The sequence below is a fragment of the Trachypithecus francoisi genome, unplaced genomic scaffold (assembly GCF_009764315.1).
Source record: "Trachypithecus francoisi isolate TF-2019V2 unplaced genomic scaffold, Tfra_2.0 Lachesis_group7, whole genome shotgun sequence".
Lineage (NCBI taxonomy): Eukaryota > Metazoa > Chordata > Mammalia > Primates > Cercopithecidae > Trachypithecus > Trachypithecus francoisi.
Window position 1 is genome coordinate 46,667,581 of NW_022681472.1, and position 20,483 is coordinate 46,688,063.

At 37.9% G+C, this 20,483-nt stretch overlaps 1 protein-coding gene across 1 annotated transcript in view; it reads left to right on the forward strand.

Moving 5' to 3' along the window:
• Nucleotides 1–20,483, forward strand: part of NECAB1 (N-terminal EF-hand calcium binding protein 1) — a 192,794-nt gene that overhangs the window by 134,105 nt on the left and 38,206 nt on the right. Inside the window, exon 6 of the mRNA XM_033202507.1 lies at nucleotides 18,887–19,023. Within this exon, the coding sequence (XP_033058398.1) occupies nucleotides 18,887–19,023 (137 nt within the window). The remainder of the gene's footprint in view (nucleotides 1–18,886; nucleotides 19,024–20,483) is intronic.

Sequence of the window (20,483 nt, forward strand, 5' to 3'; positions counted from 1 at the left end):
AAAAACATTTAAACAAATCCTATAAATCAATAAGGAAAAATTAGAATACATAATAACAAACAATTTGGCAAAATACAGAGACAGGAACTTCAAAAAGAAGCCAGGGAAAGTCCAATATAGCCTATGAAGAATTACTGAAACTCTTGTTTGCAGAGAGTTTTAATGTGCAGTGTTGGGCAAATGTGACTTATCTTAAACCTAGTTGGTGCAGTGGTTCAAGGGGTCCATGCAGATAATTTAGCACTTGTACCCTAGAGTTTAAGTGCCTGGTGGAAGACAGAAGAGCAAGACTGCACAGTTAACAGCCACAGGTTCATAGGCAGTTGGAACAAGGATTCATACATATTGTTTTAGCTGTGGATTTCAAGAAAGGAGAGAAAGAAAAAAATTGTAGCTTAATCGTTTTTCTAAGGTTTTACTATATTGCATCTGGGTGCTGATTTCATCTGTGCTGCTGCATCTGCTGTGATTTCTGACTCTGAAGAGTCACACCTTTGTTTACTACTGCAAAATTATCAGCGATTGCCTCTTTTCTGTTCTCTTTGTTGACCTCTTAGAACTCCTTATGTATAAGTTAAATACTCTCGTTCTCTTCTTTGTCACTTCTATTTCATATTGTTTATCTCTCTGCTTCAGTTTGGATAATTACTTCAGTTTTATATTCTAGTTCCTAATTATTCTTCATCTGTATCTAATCTATTTAACATATCCATTGGATGTTTATTTTTTGGAAGTTCTTACTGCCTCTTTTGAAACCTGCCTGGTCTCTTGCTATAGTCTCTCACTCCTTTCTCCTGTTTCCCATTACCCTTTTTATTTATTTGAACATTTGAAGCATAATTACTGCTGACTCTTTTTCATGATACTTTTTTCTTTGTGTGACATGGATATGTGTGGATAGATTGGCATTTTTCCACTATTAGTTTATACTTGGCTGATTAAATCATTGGGAATTTGATGTATTTCTTTACATAGAATATTACATAGAATATGTAAAGAAATACATCAAGTTTTGCTATGCCAGCTGCCTCAAGATACTACCAATACAGAAATGAGGTTAGTTAATCTCTCAGTTTTGGGCTTCCCTGAATATGCAGGTATAGGAGTTCGAACTTCAGACTGTTGAGTGGACTGAATCTTGGTTTTAGGTTTTTAGGAAAGAGTTTTGCACCCAGAGTTAAAACAGAAAACTTACTTGTCATCTTCCTTTGTTCAGGCATAGTTTTTTTTCCAGCTCTCTTTTAGTAAAAATGTGGTCCTTTGAGTGTTCCAGCATCAACCCCCTACCTTGACTCATCCTCTGTTCTTCCAAAAGTTGTTAAAATCTGGAACTTAAGAGTTTCTAGTTAAAGAAAATGCCTGCAGGAGAGCAAGGCCTTCAATGCAAGATTACTAGTCAGTCTTTTTCTCTGTCTCCTGTTCATTGTTGGCACTCTTGTTTTTCTTTTATGTTCTTAGAAGCTTTGCTGTACATTCAAGTAATATTTGCCACACTTTACCTTTTATAGTGCATTCTATAGAAGGAGTATTTTAGAATATTTAATTAATCCTAATGCCAAAATTGGAATTTCCAGAAATTTTCTTTAATGTAAATATTACCTTCCAATCTACCAATAAGATATTCAGAACTAGTTTTAAGTAGTCTGTGTAGTCATCTAGTAACTTTTTTTAGAATGAAGTATGCAGGTAGATTTGCATAATCCACCTTTTCCTTACATATGAGATATATATAGATATAGATATAGATATTCCCAAAGTGTGTGTGTGTGTGTGTGTGTGTGTATATATATATATATATATATATAGTTTCTCACTTTATTGCTCTGGCTGGAGTGCAGTAGTGCAAACATGGCTCACTGAAGCCTCGACCTCCTGAACTCAAGCGATCATCCCATCTCAGCCTCCTGAGTAGCTGGGACCACAGGCATGTGCCACCATGCCTGGCTAATATCCCGTATCCTATGTATTTTTAATAAAGAAAATTTGGGGGTCTTTACTTCTTGTAATCCACCCAATTTTGTGTGTGTGTGTGTGTGTGTGTGAGAGAGAGAGAGAGGGAGAATCAGTAAGCTGCATTGTTTTAGCTAGCTAATACTATAGAGTCCCTTCCACTATGAACTCTTGGTTTATTCTTCCGGATGACCATTAAGATTCCAGTCAGCTTCTGAGCCTGTCTAGATACCCCTAAAATGCCAGGAGACCTTGACACAAACTCAATGCTAAGAAAGTCAAGCCCAGGCTATGATTTCAGGCTATGGCCAGCCTCTTATGTTACCCAGTCATTTTCTTGAACATGTATGAGAAATGGTCAATGCTGTCTTTCAATCCTGACTTCCAAATGTGGGATATAGAACACAATAAAGTTACAGGTACAGACAGATCATCCACACCCCTTGCTTTCAGTCATGGGCCATACTGAAATGTAATAAAAAGTACAGTATATTTCACTAATTCCAGGGTACATATGTTTCCTTCTTTTTGACAGCTATGAAATTGGGATATATCTAGCAATTGATGGTGCATAAAGTTTAAATGGTGATATTGTTATTTTCTTGTGGTATATAAAAATACCAAAATAGTGGTGCATCTCATAATTAATGGCACTTTATATTTGATGAAGTATAGTATTTTGTTTTTAAAGTCCCACTGGAAAAAAATTTCTTAACCTGTTTGTTATTCTGAGCAAGTTATATATTCCTAAAGGTTATTTTTTTCCTGAATAAAAAATTACCAGAATATTTTGGTATTCTTTCATAGCAAGCCATAAGAGAAAATTAAATCCAGAAAGGTGTCAGTGTTCACATATTTATAAACTACTATTTTCCATACATATGCTATTTAGAAATGCTCATAATATTTTAATGCTCAATTCTTCTTCTATCACAAAATTTGTTTAGATCAAAAGCAAGGATAATTTGCCTTTGAAAGCAGAGAGATCATATACGATATTTTGAAAAATGTATTTGTCTCTGACAAATTTAGTAACTTAGGCCTATTAACTCAACATATTATAGGACTGTGGTTAAAATAGAACTATCCATCTGACACATATACTGTTTAGGAATAGCCACATTACAAATGACTGTTATCCTTTGAGTATCATTTATGTCAACTTTGTCTTATGTCTATTCCACAGGCTTAAAAATGATATTCAAAGAAAAGTGTGTGAGCAATAACGTAGAAAGCAGTGTATTTATGGGGAAGACATTTTGGTGGTATTTTATCATCAATATCAACAAACATAAATTGAATCCAATTCATGTATGAACATAGTTCTGTGCTCTTCATACTTAAAAATGTAACATTTGGTTCTATGTTACACTCCAGAAAAATGCATGCTAGAAGTTGAGAAGATGGCATATAAGAGGTGATAAAAATTACTAATTTGGAAGTGTTTACAGATTTTCTTGTCCTACTGCTTGCCAAAGAGTCCTGTATTTTACAGCCTCTGTCTACTCCATAGCTCCTCAAACATATGAAGATAGTATATTTCTACTAGACAGGTTCCTACACATATCTTAAACTTCTTTGTTGTAAAACAAAACAGAAAGGAAAGCCACACAAACCAAATCTAGAACTTCATGATCATAAGGCAAACACTCTTGAAGCCATCACCAAGATTTTAGAAACCAGACCTTCCAGTTACCCTAGAAGTCCTTCCACATGTTGTGTCCCAATTATGATTCCTCCTTCCCCTGAAAATAACTACCAATGGATCCTTCTAGTAGTCACTTGCTTGTGCTTTATTACAGTTTTATTACACAGATTTTCATCCCCAGAAACTGTAGTTAAATTGTACTCATTTTCTCTCTATTGCATTTCTTTTAATATATAAGCTATTTTGCAATCCCTTTTATGTATATATTTTTACAGTTCATCTGTTGCAGAGCCCAGAGAGGTGCTTATTCTCATGGTTTAGACTTTACTGATTAGCCTACTCATGGTACAAGTAAGCACATTCTTCTCAACTCTATTTTTGCTACAAATTGTCAGCTAAATCCAGATGCTAATTTGACAAAACTATAGTGGATAGTGCGTTCTCTGGTCAAGAATCACATCTTTTAGTTGTTGTTGTTGTTGTTTAGGTTGGCAGCCTTTGATACTCAGTGACTGAAACAGTGATCAGCAAACTCCAGCCATTGGCCAAATTCCTCCAGTCATATATTTTATATGGTCTATGAACATACTCCGACTAATTCAGTATTATCTATGGCTGCTTTCATGTGATCTCTTGTTCACAAAGTCTAAAATATTTACTGTCTAGGCCTCTACAAAAAAAAAAAAAAAGGTTGCTGGATCTGATCTAGGTCACCAGTATTTATGTTGAAGTCTCCCTGGTTGTTTTGGTTGTCTGCAGCTCATTTTCTAAGATTCCTGAGGAAGGGCTCATGAGAACAATATTACCTGAGTTTTAGCATGTTCACAATTTTTGGGGACCCTTTATACTTAACAGACAATTTTTCCTGATACAAAATTCTTGGCTCTATTTTAAATATCTTAAAATATGTCACTACACTTTTTTCCCGGAATAAAAATGTTGGTTTTAGAAGGCCTTTTGGTAATCTAGATTTCATTTTGTTTTCTTTTTTACCCATAAGTCATTTGCTCTATATGTCTCCATGCATGAAGAATTCTTGCTTTGTCTTTTAAAGTCCAGCAATTTTACTAAAATATGTCTTGATGTGTTCTGAGTTGATATTCTCATATATATGGCATACCTTCAGTATTTAATATCATATCATTTTATTTTAGGAAAATATTCTTGAATAATAGTTTCTAGTGTTATTTCCCTTTGTTAGTTTCTATACTTCTTTAGAAATTCTATTATCAGTGTATTGTATATTCTGTGTATGTTCAACATTTGTCATTTCCTCTCAAATCCCTTTTATTTTCTTTGCTATTTTTGATTTTAAAAACTTTTTTCCCTTTCATTTTCTCCTATTAAGGTATTACATGTAATGTTTATTTGTTTTTATGTTCTTTCTAATTTTGACTTAATTTCAGAAATAGTATTTTTCTTCGATTACTAATTCTTTTCTGAATCCTATCACTTCATTTCTGAGTTAATCTAACTCTGATTTATATTTTTGTTCATTTCTTGAATTTTTCTTTTAACATCTTCTAGTTTATTTTTAAATACTTAGTTACACTTGGGTCTGTTTTGTTGTCTTGTCTTTCTGGTATGCTTTCATTGTCTGCAGGGATGTTATTGTGCTTCTTATTTTTCTTGTTCTTATTATAACATTGTATAGGATTTTACCTTAATAATTTTTTGATGCTTTTAAGAATTCAGTTTTCCTAAATGTTTTCAAAGGAAGTTGTGTTCAAAATTGTTTCTCTAACTTCACAGGGCTTCCTCTTAAGTGGTTTGTCTTGTACTGAAAAAATAAGGTAGCTTTTCTTCCAAGGCTTTCTGGCTCTGTTTTTCTCCCCAACTTTTTATCTGAATCTCCGTTTTTATTTCTTGTCTCTGTGACCATCCCTCTCAATTTTGAGTCCACTGCTAGCTAATTCCTCAGTGTAGGTCCCTCCTGAAGTAGCCTTTGGAGTGACTGATTTTAAGAGTTCACGGGGGCTACACAGTTCCAATCCCTTTAGGCCTTACTAAGACTTTTGTGCTCTCTCATTTTTGTACTCAACCATTTTTGGATGAAATGACTGCCAGTTTCAGTTGTTATTCTCAAATTAGCCATTGCTATTCTAGTGAACATTTGTTGGCTACTTTGGAGTTCTTTTGTTCTCAGGTTTGTCTCATAACCCGTTGTGTTCCTTTATTTCTGCCTACACATCCAGCAACACCATGCAATGCACCTCTTGTGGCTGTCAGTGATTTTGTCCTTACCCACCTGCAACTGTAGGTTGATGATAACACCTTGTCATCTAGTTTTGTTGCATTCGTTGTCTTTTGGAGTTTTTTGTTGTTGCTGTTTTCTAGTTGTTGGGTCTGTTTTTATGTGAAGATTCCAAGGGTTTTATAAACTATGCCACCAATATGGCCATCTTCCCCAAATACTCCTGTTATTATTTTCTGGTTTCTACACATCTGCAATACAGAACAAGAACTGGGCCTAGATGAGTAAATCCAGACTCATACAAATTTGAGGAGAAAGGAAGAAATCTTAGCCAATATACATATAAAGATATAGGAGAGAAAGGAAGAAAGAGTAAAATCAAAGACTAAGAAACAATTTTGGAAAGATTCTAGAAAACAAGATGTTCTATAGGAGGATATGGCTCACAGAATTGAGAGGAGATAGAGGAGAATGCAGGAAGTACTGTTTAGGTTTATAAATTATATCTAATTTACTATACTTGAGGAGAATTAAGAATAGAATAATTTTTGATAAATTTTGCACTTGAACTCTACACATTAAACTTGACACTCCTCAAACACCAAATTCAGTGGGCCACAGCTTCAACATGGTAACAAGTGTGTATATAAAAGGTGTACATTTTTGAATAAGCAAGGTAGCAGATATGCAATAGAAAATATGTGTGAAAAATAACTCAGGACAATTAATATTTGTGGAGAGCCTGCTGCATGCCAAACACTAGCTACATATTTGTCCTAGTAATAATTCTGAGGTGAACTATTATCATGGTAAACAAACCCAGGTCTTGTGAAGTTCGAGCCAATGATCTCTCTGTTACACTTTATAATATCCTTTCTCCAATGGGTTAATAGCAATAATAAGCATTGATCAAACATTATGAGCTAGACACCCTACTGTGTGTGCTACATGCTGTATTTAATTTTGATACTCACAACAAACTTATGATAACTATTCTTATCCACAGTTAAGGAAATAGGGATTTAGAAAGGTTGAATACTTTCCAAAGTTCACACAGCTACCGAGTGTCACAAACAGAACTTAAGTGTGGCTGTCTTCAGAGCCAGCTTCTTAACCACCACATTATGTTATTAGATACCTATGAATATGACCTGGGTCCTCATCTAGTAGTTAATCTCAGATTTGGGCTGACTCTCTAGATGTCCCCGTCCTCATACCCATGTGCCTTTTTCTAAAATTCCGATTGTTTGAAGAGGATTACTTCTCAGCAGAATGGGATTGTCCTTTAGGCAAAGACATCCAAGTAGTCTTATGTTCTTGTTAGGGTCTCCTGGTATGAGACAGAGCAATAGGAGGAGCCAGAGGAAAGAATCCTACACAAAATAAATTCTTGATGACTTTAAGATGAGTCCTTTAAAATGGAGTTTGTCCAATGTAAAGGTCTTAATATAATTCATCTCTAACCTATTTTCTTATTGCAAACTACAGAATATCTGGTTAAGATAGGGCTCAGAATTTATTTCAATTTATTAATTGTTTAATAATATTTAATCCAAAATTATAATTTTGTCTCCTCTTTCACTAATCTGAGAATCTACTATTTCCTTAATCCTTGGGAATCTGTAGTCTGAAATTATTTTGCTATCTTGTTTTGCCATCCAAGGTTTACAAAGACTAGCTAGAGTTAACCTCTGTCCATTATCAGGACAATTAAGAGCCAGTTCTTTATTTTTCTATTTTTATAAGGCTTAAATTTGATGTAGTCGTCTCCCAGTTTGAAAAAAAAAAAAAATGTGCCATTTAAAATAAAAGCCTAAGAATATTTAAAAGAATTGGGGCATAGATAATGTGTGTAACCCAATTAGTATTTTAAAAAGTAATTGTGGATAGAGTAGAAAAGAGCAAAAGACAACCTTATCTTTGTGAAGTTATTATTTTTTTTTTTTTCTGTTTTAGAAGCTGCCTCAGATGTCTCACACAATAATGGTGAGAGCTGCAGGGAGTTAATCCAAAAGACAGTCAGACGCTTTCCCCTTGCTAAATTTGATTGTTATCTAACCTCATAAACAAGAATACAGTAACCGTAGATGTCACTGACTTGGTTGATTTTCAAACAGGGAAGACTGATGCTCTGATTTTCCTAATTAACTCAGATGATTCCATCAACCTGATGGGCAGAGCTTGCTTACTGAGAAATGATGTGAAAATTAAGATGCATAGACAGTTCTCTAAGAAACCTGATTCAAAGCACTATGCTTCCAATACTAGGATTTTTACTCAAATGAATGCTAGCCCTGTTCCACCTCCACCAAAGGAAATATGTAGATTGAAATGTTTACATTTTGGCTTTCCGCAGACAAAAATGGAAGTATTAATACTACTTTGTTCACAATTTCCACTTAATGATTTGTGTAAATAATAATTATCAATGACATCAATGAACATTATTAGGATCTGAGAAGTATAACGTTAGCTTTTATTAGCTCATATCCTTTCTGATAGACACGGAGGATTAAACTGTGTTTGAAAAAAAAAAGAGGCAGAATCTGAATACTGAGTATAACATGTACATTTTTAAAGTACTTTATTATGTCTGTAGGAGTTCTTTCTGCCAGTCTCTCAAATCCAGGTTTTGCTTAAAGGAACACATGCCTTATGCCAACATACCAGTCTTTTGGGGAATTCAGAATGCAAAAAATCTCTTTTTGTACCTTCACAACCAACACATTTGTTGAGAATTAGAAGGGCCAGGCTTTGACATTTTCCAGCTTGTTATCTATTTAATTTTCCATCTGCTTCTTTTGCCACTGCCTTCCAAAGGAACATCTGCTGCATATCTGAGAAAAGGGAAGGAAGATTGGATCTGTGCCACCTGGGTCTGCAGTCTCAAACCTTGAGATCCAGAATAAGAGAAGGGAAGGAGACTAACGAATGGTCCAGAAAATAAAATGAGGACAAACAGTCTGTTAGAACAAAGCTGTATTTTTCTTTATTGCAGAGCCCACATGACTGGGCAAGCTAGGTGGCAATGTCTACAACCAGCAAAGGCTGGATGCAGGGGGAGGCAGCTGGTGACTAGCCAGTGGCAAGAGCACTTCCCAGAGCTTGGACACTCCCTCTGGTGCCTGACTCTCCATGTGGGACCTGGTTTCTCACATATTTCTTAAGCATTTATGGGGCAGCTGCTGTGAGGCAGTTTAGTTCTGAGTACGCTGGAGGCAGAGAAGAATAAGACATAATCCCTGTGCTTAAAGAGCTAGCCTAAAATGGGGAAGAGAGACAAATGAACAGATCACAATATCACGATGGAAACTTCTATATGCTAGGTAGGGAAGAAATGTCACAGAAATACATAGAAGTGGAAAGATGTATTCCTAATCCTGTTGTAGCAGGATGAGCCGCAGACAAAACCTCTCAGACACTTATTTGTAGAAGGAAGGGCTTTATTCAGCTGGGAGCATCGGCAAGCTACTGCCTTAAAATCCAAGCTCCCCAAGTGCATAATTTCTGTCCCTTTTAAGGGCTCACAACACTAAAGATTTCACATGAACAGGTTGTGATTGATTTGAGCAAGCAGGGGGTACGTGACAGGGGCGGCATGCACCAGTGGTCAGAGTGAAACAGAACAGAGCAGGGAGTTTCACAATGTTCTTTTATACAATGCCGGGAATCTATGGGTAACATCGGTTTCTAAGTCATGAGTTGACTTTTAACTACTAGGTTTAGGCCAGGCAGGTCCAGGCACAGTTTTGGGCCTGGTGCTGGGCTTCCTGTCTTTGGTTTCACTTCCTTGCTTTTTCTTAAAACAGGTACTGAGTATAAAACAATATGAGAGGGTCTCTCTCTTCCCTTGTTTTCCCTCTTTGAGACTCTCACTTTTTATTAGTGGGAGTTCTCACTCTTATTTTTGCTACTTATGTCTTTTTGTGCAATAGATTGATAGTGATTCACATAGTACACTTGTGCTGAAGCATTTTGGTGAACTAAGGTAGTGATGAAGCTTTTTTATCATTTGAAGAAGTAGAGGTAGCAAACAAGGGAGTAGTAAGCAGGTTTTTATTACTATTATAACTTTTATTATAAGAGTTTTAAATCCTCCTAATGCTGGAAACGAATTTTTAAATATGGCTTCAGGGTCGAATTCGTGCTCCACTTGTATGGGCACATGTGTCAGTTTTGTATATTTTTAACTATGTCTTTAACTACTTGCCTTTGATTATCTATATGTAGACAGTAATTAGTAAGGTTAAATTTCTTATAGACCTCTCTTTCAGCTGCTAGCAAGTAGTTGAGAGTCAATCTATTTTGATAGATAGCATTTCTTATCTGAGTTTCTTGACAGGCCGGAATAGTCAAGGCTTGACCGGTTTTATTAGTGATGATTTTTAAAACAGCTTGCAATGATATGATTCGGTTGAGCATGTCAATGGGGGTCCAGTAGCCCTATGAGCCATCTTGTGTCTAAGTGGCAGGTCTATAATATTGTATAATTTTTTAGGAGGTCATTTATCATTTTAATTACCTATGGCTATACTTCATTTGCCATGGGAAGCATAGACAGGGAAGCTCAGGAATTCACCTGTTTTTATGGGCAGTAAGAAGAAAGATGGTTTAATAGTGCCAGTAACATAACTACCTGTCCACTGGTCAGGCAGCTTAGTGTAGGCTCTATGTCTACATATCCGGTATAACCCAGTGGGGGCAGTCCAGTCCCGGTGGAATTCTGGGTGGGCCCAGACAGTATGCAACCTTGGAAATTTACTGAATGGATCTCTTTCTGTGTAATTGGAACTCCACCATGTAACTGTTTTTTTGGTACCATTATACAGTTTTTGCCCCAGACAACTAAGTCATCCTACAGAATGAGTGAATTTTTCCTTTTTTAGCTATGCAATATTGTCCAATAGTTGAGACTTTTAGAACCTAGAGATGATTAGGGTGACCCTTTTGGGCCAGGAATTCATCAGGAACTGGGTCTGTAGGCACTAATTCTCGGGTTTCTTATGGCCATTGATCTCTTACTATAGTTTCTCCACAAACATAACATGAAGTGACATTTAGAGACTGGGCTACATGCTCGGCTAATTGTAAAAACAAATTTCTGCTTCTTCCTGGAGTCTCTGGTATTGGCGCATTTAGTTTATCATAGACAGTCTGAAATACTGGTTCTGGAGAGCATTTACAAACCTCCTCTTTTACTAAGATATTTACTCTAGGACCTAGTCCTTCCTATTGATGCCCAGAGATACATGTTCTCCTTTTTTTTTTTTTTTTTTTTTACCTTGGGTTTAAGGGATTTGTAATTATTAATTTTAAGAGGTTGCAGTTTCCACTCATACAGGAAGGGCTGCCTTCTCGTTTTTGGAACTAAACAGGATCATTTTCATCCTTTTTCTAAGTAGTCTAGATGACACAAGACCAGTAATTACACACATTTGCACATGAGCTTAATTTATGGCAGATATACTTATTTCCTGCCATGAAATCTTTTTTTTTAATTTAAAGAACTGCATCTTATGTTATGCCAATTGCTATTGATGGTCACACAAGCATTACATTTGAGATATGCTTGGAGACCCCTCTTTTTTCTGTCCTAGCTATTACTTTATTTGTATCACCTAGAAAAGGACCAGTCCTTAATTTTATTTTTAAAACTGTGATCATGAGAGACTTAAAATGGGTCATAACACACATCAGGTTGGTTATTTCCTGGGCTACACACCTTGGATAGAATAGCATTATACAAACAAGTTTCTTTTAGAGTCCCGGTACACTTATAATAACCATAAAATAATAGGACCGTAGCAATCTTTTGTCATACCTCAGTGACTTGATGTATATTCTGGGAACAGTCCTCAGTCTGAGGAAGGTCAGTTGAAGTCCTTACTGTACAAGTCCAGATTTTAAGGAAAAAGAGTCTCACGATGAGTTTCCTCATGTTTTGGCCATGCATGGACCAGTCAGCTTCCGAGTGTGACTGGAGCAGGGCTTGTCATCTTCTTCAGAGTCACTTTGTAAGCGCTGGCGAAGCTGCTCCCATCCATGTACAGCTCCCAGTCTGCAGATGTTTAAGGATGCTCTCAGAGGTTGGGCTCACTAGAATAAACTGAGTCCAATACTTTTACACAGTTTGTTTAATTGGGCTCTCTGACACCAGGAGCAAGGTGGCGGGGTTTAGGGTGTTGCAAACTTCAATGATTATGCAGGCATTTTCACAGAGCAAGCTTTGGTATCTAAGTTAGTCTAGCATTCATTAGCTAATGGTGTATTTTGGTATTTATTAAAATTACTACAACATGGGAGGACTTTACGTTTAGGTTTTGCCTAAGCGTTAGCTTATCTGCTTCTTGTGCTAACAGGGTTGTTGCTGCCAGGGCCCTTGGACATGGGGGCCAGCCTTTGGAAACCCTGTCTAGTTGTTTTGAGAGATAGGCCACTGGCCTTGGCCAGGGCCCTACAGTCTGGGTTAAAACTCCAATTGCTATTTTTTCTCTTTCTGACACATAGAGTGTAAAGAGTTTTGTCAGGTCAGGTAGCCTCAGGGCTGGGGCCAACATGAGTTTATCTTTTTAACTCATGAAAAGCTTGTTGTGTTGGTTGTAATAGATGTAGTTTATCTAATCTACATTTTTATTGACTGTCATCTACCAAAATATTGACTTAAATCTTGTAACTATTTGATTTCAAGTTTTAAATTGATCTGATCCTTGTGGGTCTCCAATTGCATCTAAATAGATGTGAGAGTTGAAAGACATATAAGGGGATTCTCTTGCTTTACAATGTCTTATTATTATTTTTTTCCTCTGACTGATGAAATGCCAGGGTGAAAGGGATAGCCAAATGGACTAAAGCACAAGTGCCACTGTAGTTATTCGGCAGAGTGCCCAGTAAAGGTCCACCACAGTACTACCACAAATCTGCTTGGGGATGAACAAGGGCTGACTGATTGATAAGCTCTTGAAAATTCTTAAGCTCACTGAATCCTTTCAGGTGTCCGAGGAATGCTAAGTCTCCTCCCTGCCATGAGAGACACAAAGTGAACTTAGTGTTGGGAGACTGAAGCTGGATGGCCCTCGGGGGCTGACCCACAGGGACTTTGGGATATAGCAGAGAGAGCTTGGCATGACTTATTACTCCAGGCTCTAGAATCCTGGAAAAAAGTTACCATGCAGCCCACACCTGGTTGACTGCAGGACCGCCTTAGTGGAAGGGGGACAATCAGGGCCTCTGGCCTGCCATGTGCACAAGCATAACAATTACTTTTGTTTAATGTGCAGATGGAATATTTGATTCATTTTAACCAGGCATTTGCATCTGGATATGCTGTCTTAATTGCTAAAGTTTGTTTTAAGTCTTTAACTTCTATGATCCTCTAGTAAAATGAATGTTTCCTTTAGCACCGATCTTTATTCATTTTTAGACTACAGAAAGCTAAACACCATTTTATGTTTAACAATGCTTCCTGTATGACTTTTATACCAGATAAGCTAAATTTTACCTTTATATTAGTGTGTTATCAATGTTAAACTTAATTTTAATAAAACCTTGTAGACATATTTATCCAATTTTTCATGTTTGATCATAAGATTTTATAGACTCTTTTTAACCTATTATAATTTTTGTTCAAGAGCAGGTTGATGCTTTAAGAAAAACCTGTTGCATTTTTACTTTAATGTCCAGTTCACAGAAAAACTGGATGATACCTTTTTAACTTTAGCTAATATGTTTACACACAGAATTTTCTTTACAATTAACGTTTTAAAACTTGCTTAAACTTTCAAAACAATAATTTTTTTAACCTTTTAATGTAGGTAAAAATCTACATTCTTATGCCTCCTTATAATCTTTTTACCAAAGATAAATTTTACTTTTCTTATGTGCCTTGCACATAAACTGTTTCTTCAATAGTACTCAGGAGGCCTTATTATTTTTAAATTATACAACATTTTTTGTATAAAATATTTTTATAACTTTTTTCTTTTATGACTTTTGCAGACAATTTTTTGACATGTCTCAACTTTCTGACTTATTGCAAACATTTTTTTCTTTAAATAACCAGTTAATTTATTTCAGGACAAGAATTTACCATATAACATTATTTTTATATAAATTCTGCCTCCCCCCTTTTTTCTCTTTCTTGAAATTTTTTAACATAGTTCCTAGTGGAGTGGGCTTATTTGTGCCTGACCTATACTTCTTTGAGACAAAACACCACACTCATACCACACGCACACCACAAAACAAAAAACAAGTAAAAAGGGCACACACACACGTCTGCAGTTTACACCAAACCAAAATCAGAGTATCCAGAAATCCAAGCCAGGTCAAAATCAAAACCAAAGTGTCAAGCAGTCTAAGTCAAGTCAAAAACAAAAACCAAAGTGCCGGTACAGGCACACCATGGGTGATCAGGCCATGCTTCCACTCAAATGGAGTAGGCAAGTTCCCAACACCAGTCCTCTCAAACAATTCAAACCAAGTCAAAACCAAAACCAACACCAAAGTGCCAATGAAGGCACGCCGTGGGTGATCAGGCCACGCTTCCACTCAAAGGGAGTGGGCAAGTTCCAAAGACTAGTCTTACCAAGTTTCTGATGTCTGGAACTCCAAGTGCCAGTTCCTTGCCGGCGGTGTTCAGCCACTGTGTTAATCCTCTGCAGGGGCCTGCTACCTGCTGCTCTGGCGAGGCATCCCACCAGGGCAATTGCCTGCGCAAGAGCGCACTTTGGATCATGTCACTCAGGCTGGCTGGAGTCCCCAGCAGGGATGCTCCACAGGGCAGGCCTAAGCCGCCTAAGGGGCTGCTTCAGCTGTCCATCAGTCACCTTGCTTTGGGGTCAGAGAACCAAGAAATGTAGCAGGACAAGCTGCAGACAAAACCTCTCAGACACTGAGTTGTAGAAGGAAGGGCTTTATTCAGCTGGGAGCATCGGCAAGCTACTGCCTTAAAATCCGAGCTCCCCAAGTGCACAATTTCTCTCCCTTTTAAGAGCTCACTGTTTGGACACACGGAGGCAAGATGGCGCAGTTCCGGGTTCTTCACTGTCAACTTTCCCGCGCCCGGGAAAGACACGGGTGGACTGCGCAGGCGCAACCCGACCTCTGACGGAGAGAAACCGGAACCCGCCTAGCCACGCCTACCTCCCCGCCCCTGACCCGCCTATGTCCCGCCCACTGCCCTCCCACTCCTGGGCCCAGGACATAAAAGCCGCTCCCAGCGGGCGCCAGGCGCGAAGTTCCTCGGCCCCTCCTCGTCTGCGCAGACCCGGGAACCTCGGGAACCTCGTCCGAGAATGCCGGAGCGAGCTTCCTTGGCCCCTCCTCCTGCGTGGGACCCAGGAACCTCGTCCGAGAACGCCGGAGCGAGCTTCCTTGGCCCCTCCTCCTGCGTGGGACCCAGGAACCTCGCCCGAGAGCGCCGGAGCGAGCTTCCTTGGCCCGTGCTCCTGTGCCGACCTGGGAACCTCGCCCGAGAACACCGGAGCGACTTCGTCGGCCTCCACCGCCGGAGGCTGGTGAACCTCGCCCCTCCCTCACATTTGGTTTGTAAATAAAGGTTTTTTTGCCTTGCCTACTTGCCTTTTCTCTGGCATTTGCTCTGGGGGTCGCATTAAAGCCAATCACTCACAACACTAAAGATTTCACATAAAGGATGGTGATTGATTTGAGCGAGCAAGGGGTACGTGACAGGGGCTGCATGCACCGGTGGTCAGAGTGAAACAGAACAGAGCAGGGAGTTTCACAATGTTCTTTTATACAATGCTGGGAATCTATGGATAACATCAGTTTCTGAGTCATGAGTTGATTTTTAACTACTAGGTTTAGGCCAGGCAGGCCCAGGCCCAGTTTTGGGCCTGGCGCCGGGCTTCCTGTCTTTGGTTTCACTTCCTTGTTTTTCTTAAAACAGGTACTGAGTATAAAACAATATGAGAGGGTCTCTCTCTTCCCTCACTGTGAAGAGAAGTGGTGGTTTAAGGAAAGGAACAACTGTACAGAGACAATGCTACAAGCTGAGTCTGGAAGGATAAGTAGGAATAATAGAAAACAAGTTATTTTTTTCTCCTTATCAATGAGGGGTAGTATAAAAGAGCAAACCTTCATAATTGACTCAAACGTAATCCCCCAAACCTTAAACCCACCCACCACCCCTCTCAATGTCAAGGCATCAACATTTATAACAAAGAAAGGTATCAACCAACTGAGTTCTGCCACTTTTGAATGTTACCTACAGAGTCACTAGTAAGGTTAACAAACTCTCATCACAGTGAGATAAGAGGGTCAACCTAATAATAACTTTCTGATTTGCTACGGTGGAGCAATGATAAGTAGCCAATTGCCTGACTTTAAGTTTTCTTAATTATCTAACTTTAACATCAACAAAATATTTATATGTAAGAACACAATAACAAATGGAATAAATTCTTAGAGTTAGGAGTGTATCTGCAAACAATCAGGTATGAACAAACCTCTACTCCACCATAAGGGATACAGAAATAAAAGACATGACCTTTCTGTCAAAGAAGCAGAAACCTAATTGCAATGCCTGGAGTGTTTTAAATGGCTAACTATAATTTTTAAAATCTCTTTTCTATAATTCTGACATGACAAATATTTAACATTTAAATGAGAAAAGAATAAGGACAATGCTATGCTTTATTGCTCAGTAAATGTATGCTTTCTTCATTTTTCACTGCAGTCTACAAATAAGTATAAAACTTTTTCTCATTTGTTTTATATTAGTCATAGTATATACAGAGATACAAAAATAGTTGGCATAATCCCTGATTTTGCAATTATATTTTATTTTCATTTTAATACATTTTATTTTTTAAAATATTCATTGGTGATGTGGAAATAACTGTGGGAAAAGACTCAAACACACCTTTTTTTTCTATCATCACATTTTCTTTCAACCTAAAAGAAAAGCCTTCCTCAATTTTAAAAACTCGTTCAGAGAAAATTTTTTGAAGCTTTTTTTAACCAATAAATAGCAAGCTATGAGATAATATTAAATATTTGGAATATTTTTAGCTTGATTTAACTCATCCAAAACTCTTAAAGATTATTATAAGCATGAAATGGTTATGTTTAGTTTATGGTTAGTTTCTTATATGGAGTTTAAAGACATTGCAATTTTTAATTTTTAAATAGGACTATTATATGTGGTAGATGTAAGAGTCAGGGTTCTCCAGAGGGACAGAACTAATAGGATAGATGTTTATATGAAGGGAGTTTATTAAGGAGAATTAATTCACACGACACGATCACACAGTAAAGTCCCACATAGGCCGTCTGCAAGTTGAGGAGAAAGGAAGCCAGTGGTGGATCAGTCTGAGTTCCAAAACCTCAAAAGTAGGGAAGCCAACAGTCCAGCCTTCAGTCTGCGGCCAAAGGCCTGACAGCCACTGGCAAACTACTGGTGTAAGTCCAAAAGTCCAAAAGCCGAAGATCTTGGAGTCTGATGTTTGAGGGCAGGAAGCATCCAGCACAGAAGAAAGATGAAGGCCAGAAGACTTAGCAAATCTGCTCTTCCATCCTCTGCTGCCTGCTTTATTCTAACCACGCTGGCAGCTGCAGTAGTTGATACCCACCCAGATGGAGGGTGGGTCTGCCCCTCGTAGTCCACTGACTCAAATGTTAATCTCTGGCAACACCCTCACAGACATACCCAGGGACAATACTTTGCATCCTCCAATCCAATCAAGTTTACACTCAATATTAGCCATCACAGTAAATAAGAAAATTTACTGTGTTGTTCACCTGTAATGAATGGGCTTAAAAAGAGGCTGATGATTGAAACCTTTTACTATTTCAAATTGAGAAAGAAATGAGATTTTCTATGCTATTACATTATTCTTCTATTAGCAAAACTTCCAAAGTAAATTATATCAGGAGGCCATAATCCAATTCTTCCTAAATTAAAGTTGATAGAAGCACAGAATATTTTTGAGTTGGAATGTATGCCAGAGTTACTTAGTGATTTATAAGTGGGAAAGCTGAGAACCAGGAAGGTTAGGTACCTAAATCTTATTTGTGTGGGTTTATAACTATGCCCTAAGTTTTTCCAGCATATCACGATTCGTGGTATTATCTTATCACTGTCAGTCATTTTGTGTTTTGTCTTTTCAGCCATAAAATTTTTTTGTTTAGGGACAGAGACGAATAAATCTTTTCCTTGACTGAACTTGAATATACCATTTCCACTCAAGACTCTAGAAAATCAGATTTCCCTGGCGGTCCCATGACCTGAAAGAATGGCCCTGTCACCATGTTATTCCACACCAATCTGGTTTTCTTTGTTGGTTCTCCCTGAGATTTTAGGAAGACAAGCACAGCAGGTGGTACCATCCAGAGTTCACCCATCTACCTTGAGTAAGCTTGGCAAGTACATTTATTCAGTCTGCAGTGACCTCTGCAGTGACCCTGGGGCTGTTTCAGTGAATGCTGCTTTTGTGGCTCAGGTGCTGTCCTAGAAGTTAGTTGTCAATGAACCTCAGGTAAAGTTACTGAGGGAGAGACATAAGCAGATTTAGTAAACTGTTTAAATATTCCAAGCCTAACATTTTCTGAATTTTAAAAAACTACACATAATTTTCTTTGTCTTCAGCACAGTACAGATCAAGCATAATAAATACATCAGGAGTGAATTAAGCCAATTGCTGAAACGTGGCTGCACTTCATTGGTAATAGAGAAAATATATGATGGCATGGTCAACATTCAAATGAGACATAGAACAAACCCTGAGTTAGTCACATTCTGATCTTTTTTTTCCCCCTGAATAGTTATTTTTTCTTTTCTACAAACATCTATTTTGCAACTCTGCTGGTTTTGTCCTTTTTCTTAATCTTGAGGCAGGTACATTGGAAGGCAAGATATTCCAGTCATTTCTGCAGCTTTTTTATTCATCTCCTGGTGGGTGGATGAGAGCTATGCTGTAGCCTCCAGGGCTCAACAGATCTTTTCTCTTCTCTTCTCTCCACCTTCTCTCTCTAGGATCAATCAGGGATTGATGAGTACATGGTAAAAGAAAAAAAGAAATCCTGGGTGTTTTTTTCTACCATACTTCTAATTGCATTTGTTTTGTCACTCTTAGGACTACCAAGAAGCCTCCAATTTGGAACAATTCGTAACTCGGTTTTTATTGAAGGAAACCCTGAATCAGCTGCAGTCTCTCCAAAATTCCCTGGAATGTGCCATGGAAACTACTGAGGAGCAAACCCGTCAAGAAAGGCAATTTACGTGTTTTCATCTGATGTCTGCTTGGTGACTCTATGTTCATGAAAAAACAATTGAGAGGCATTGTACTTATACTAGCGAAAACTAAAAACGAGAATTGATATATTTAAAACGAATGACGGTGACCTCCACTGGTTGCTTGCTTTATTATTTGCCTCTAAAAAGACCATCCCACTTTTTCTTTTACTGTCAGTCATTTAGTCAACTCTATCTATCTATCTATCTATCTATCTTTTTTTTTTTTTTTTGAGATGGAGTCTCACTTTGTCATCCAGGCTTCAGTGCAGTGGCACAATCTTGGCTCACTGCAAACTCTGCCTCCTGGGTTCAAGCAGTTCTTGTGCCTCAGCCTCCCGAGTAGTTGGGATTACAGGCACATACCGCTACACCCAGCGAATTTATTGTATTTTTCAGTAGAGATGGGGTTTCACTATGTTGATCAGACTGGTCTTGAACTCCCAACCTCAGGTGATCCTCCCACCTTGGCCTCCCAAAGTGCTGGGATTACAGGTGTGAGCCACCAAGCCCAGCCGATTCAACAAATTTTAATTGAAAATTTAGTAGATGGAGAAGACTTTAAAATATTATGAATAATATAAAGACACATTCAACATAATGTCAATCCTTAAGAAGGCCTAAGTCTATCATATAAATAAGACATGAACACAAAAACTATACTGCAAGGAACAAAGTGATAATAAATACCACAGAGAAGAGGAAATACATTGCCAATGGTTCAGAGTAGTAAAAGATTAAATATGGATAGAGGGATGGAAGGGTGAGAAAGTCAATTTCATGGAGTTCTCTATTTGAGCTTGTCTTGCAAAATCAAGAGATCAATGAAAAAGCCTGATGGGAAGACAAGACTTGAACTGGACCTGTAGGATGAATTTGAATGGCAGAATGACAGTCTCTCTAGAGGGATCCATCTCACCCATCTCCTGTTACCCACCTCTCATCTGGCTCACTTCTCTTTGGTTGTCTGGTCACTGATTGGACAGTAATTTCGCTGGGAAGCCTTCACTGCTCATTCATACCTCCCACTTCACTACCATGTATTCCCATAGTGCCCTCTATTAATATCTACTTATCTCAGCCCCTTCCTTGTTAATTTGGTATAATTTTGAAAATGTGGAAATGATGGGAAAGATCCTTACAGACTACATGAACCTGGATATACTGGGGAGACCTGAGAATTCAGTAAGCCTAATTATTTCAGGAAATGGAGAAAAGTGAATGATAGAAATTATTTCAAAATCATATGCCACCAATAGGTATCACTGAGAAAATAAGTGGTCATATTGCAATAGCTATATAAATAAAGACACTAATGCTTAAGAGAAACCTATACAAAAAATGTGTAGGGCAGACATCAAGGCAATCCCAGCCAACAGCTGATATTTTTCTGAGTTGCCATTGCTTATATCTTGCAAGTTAGAGAAGCTTGCAAAGCT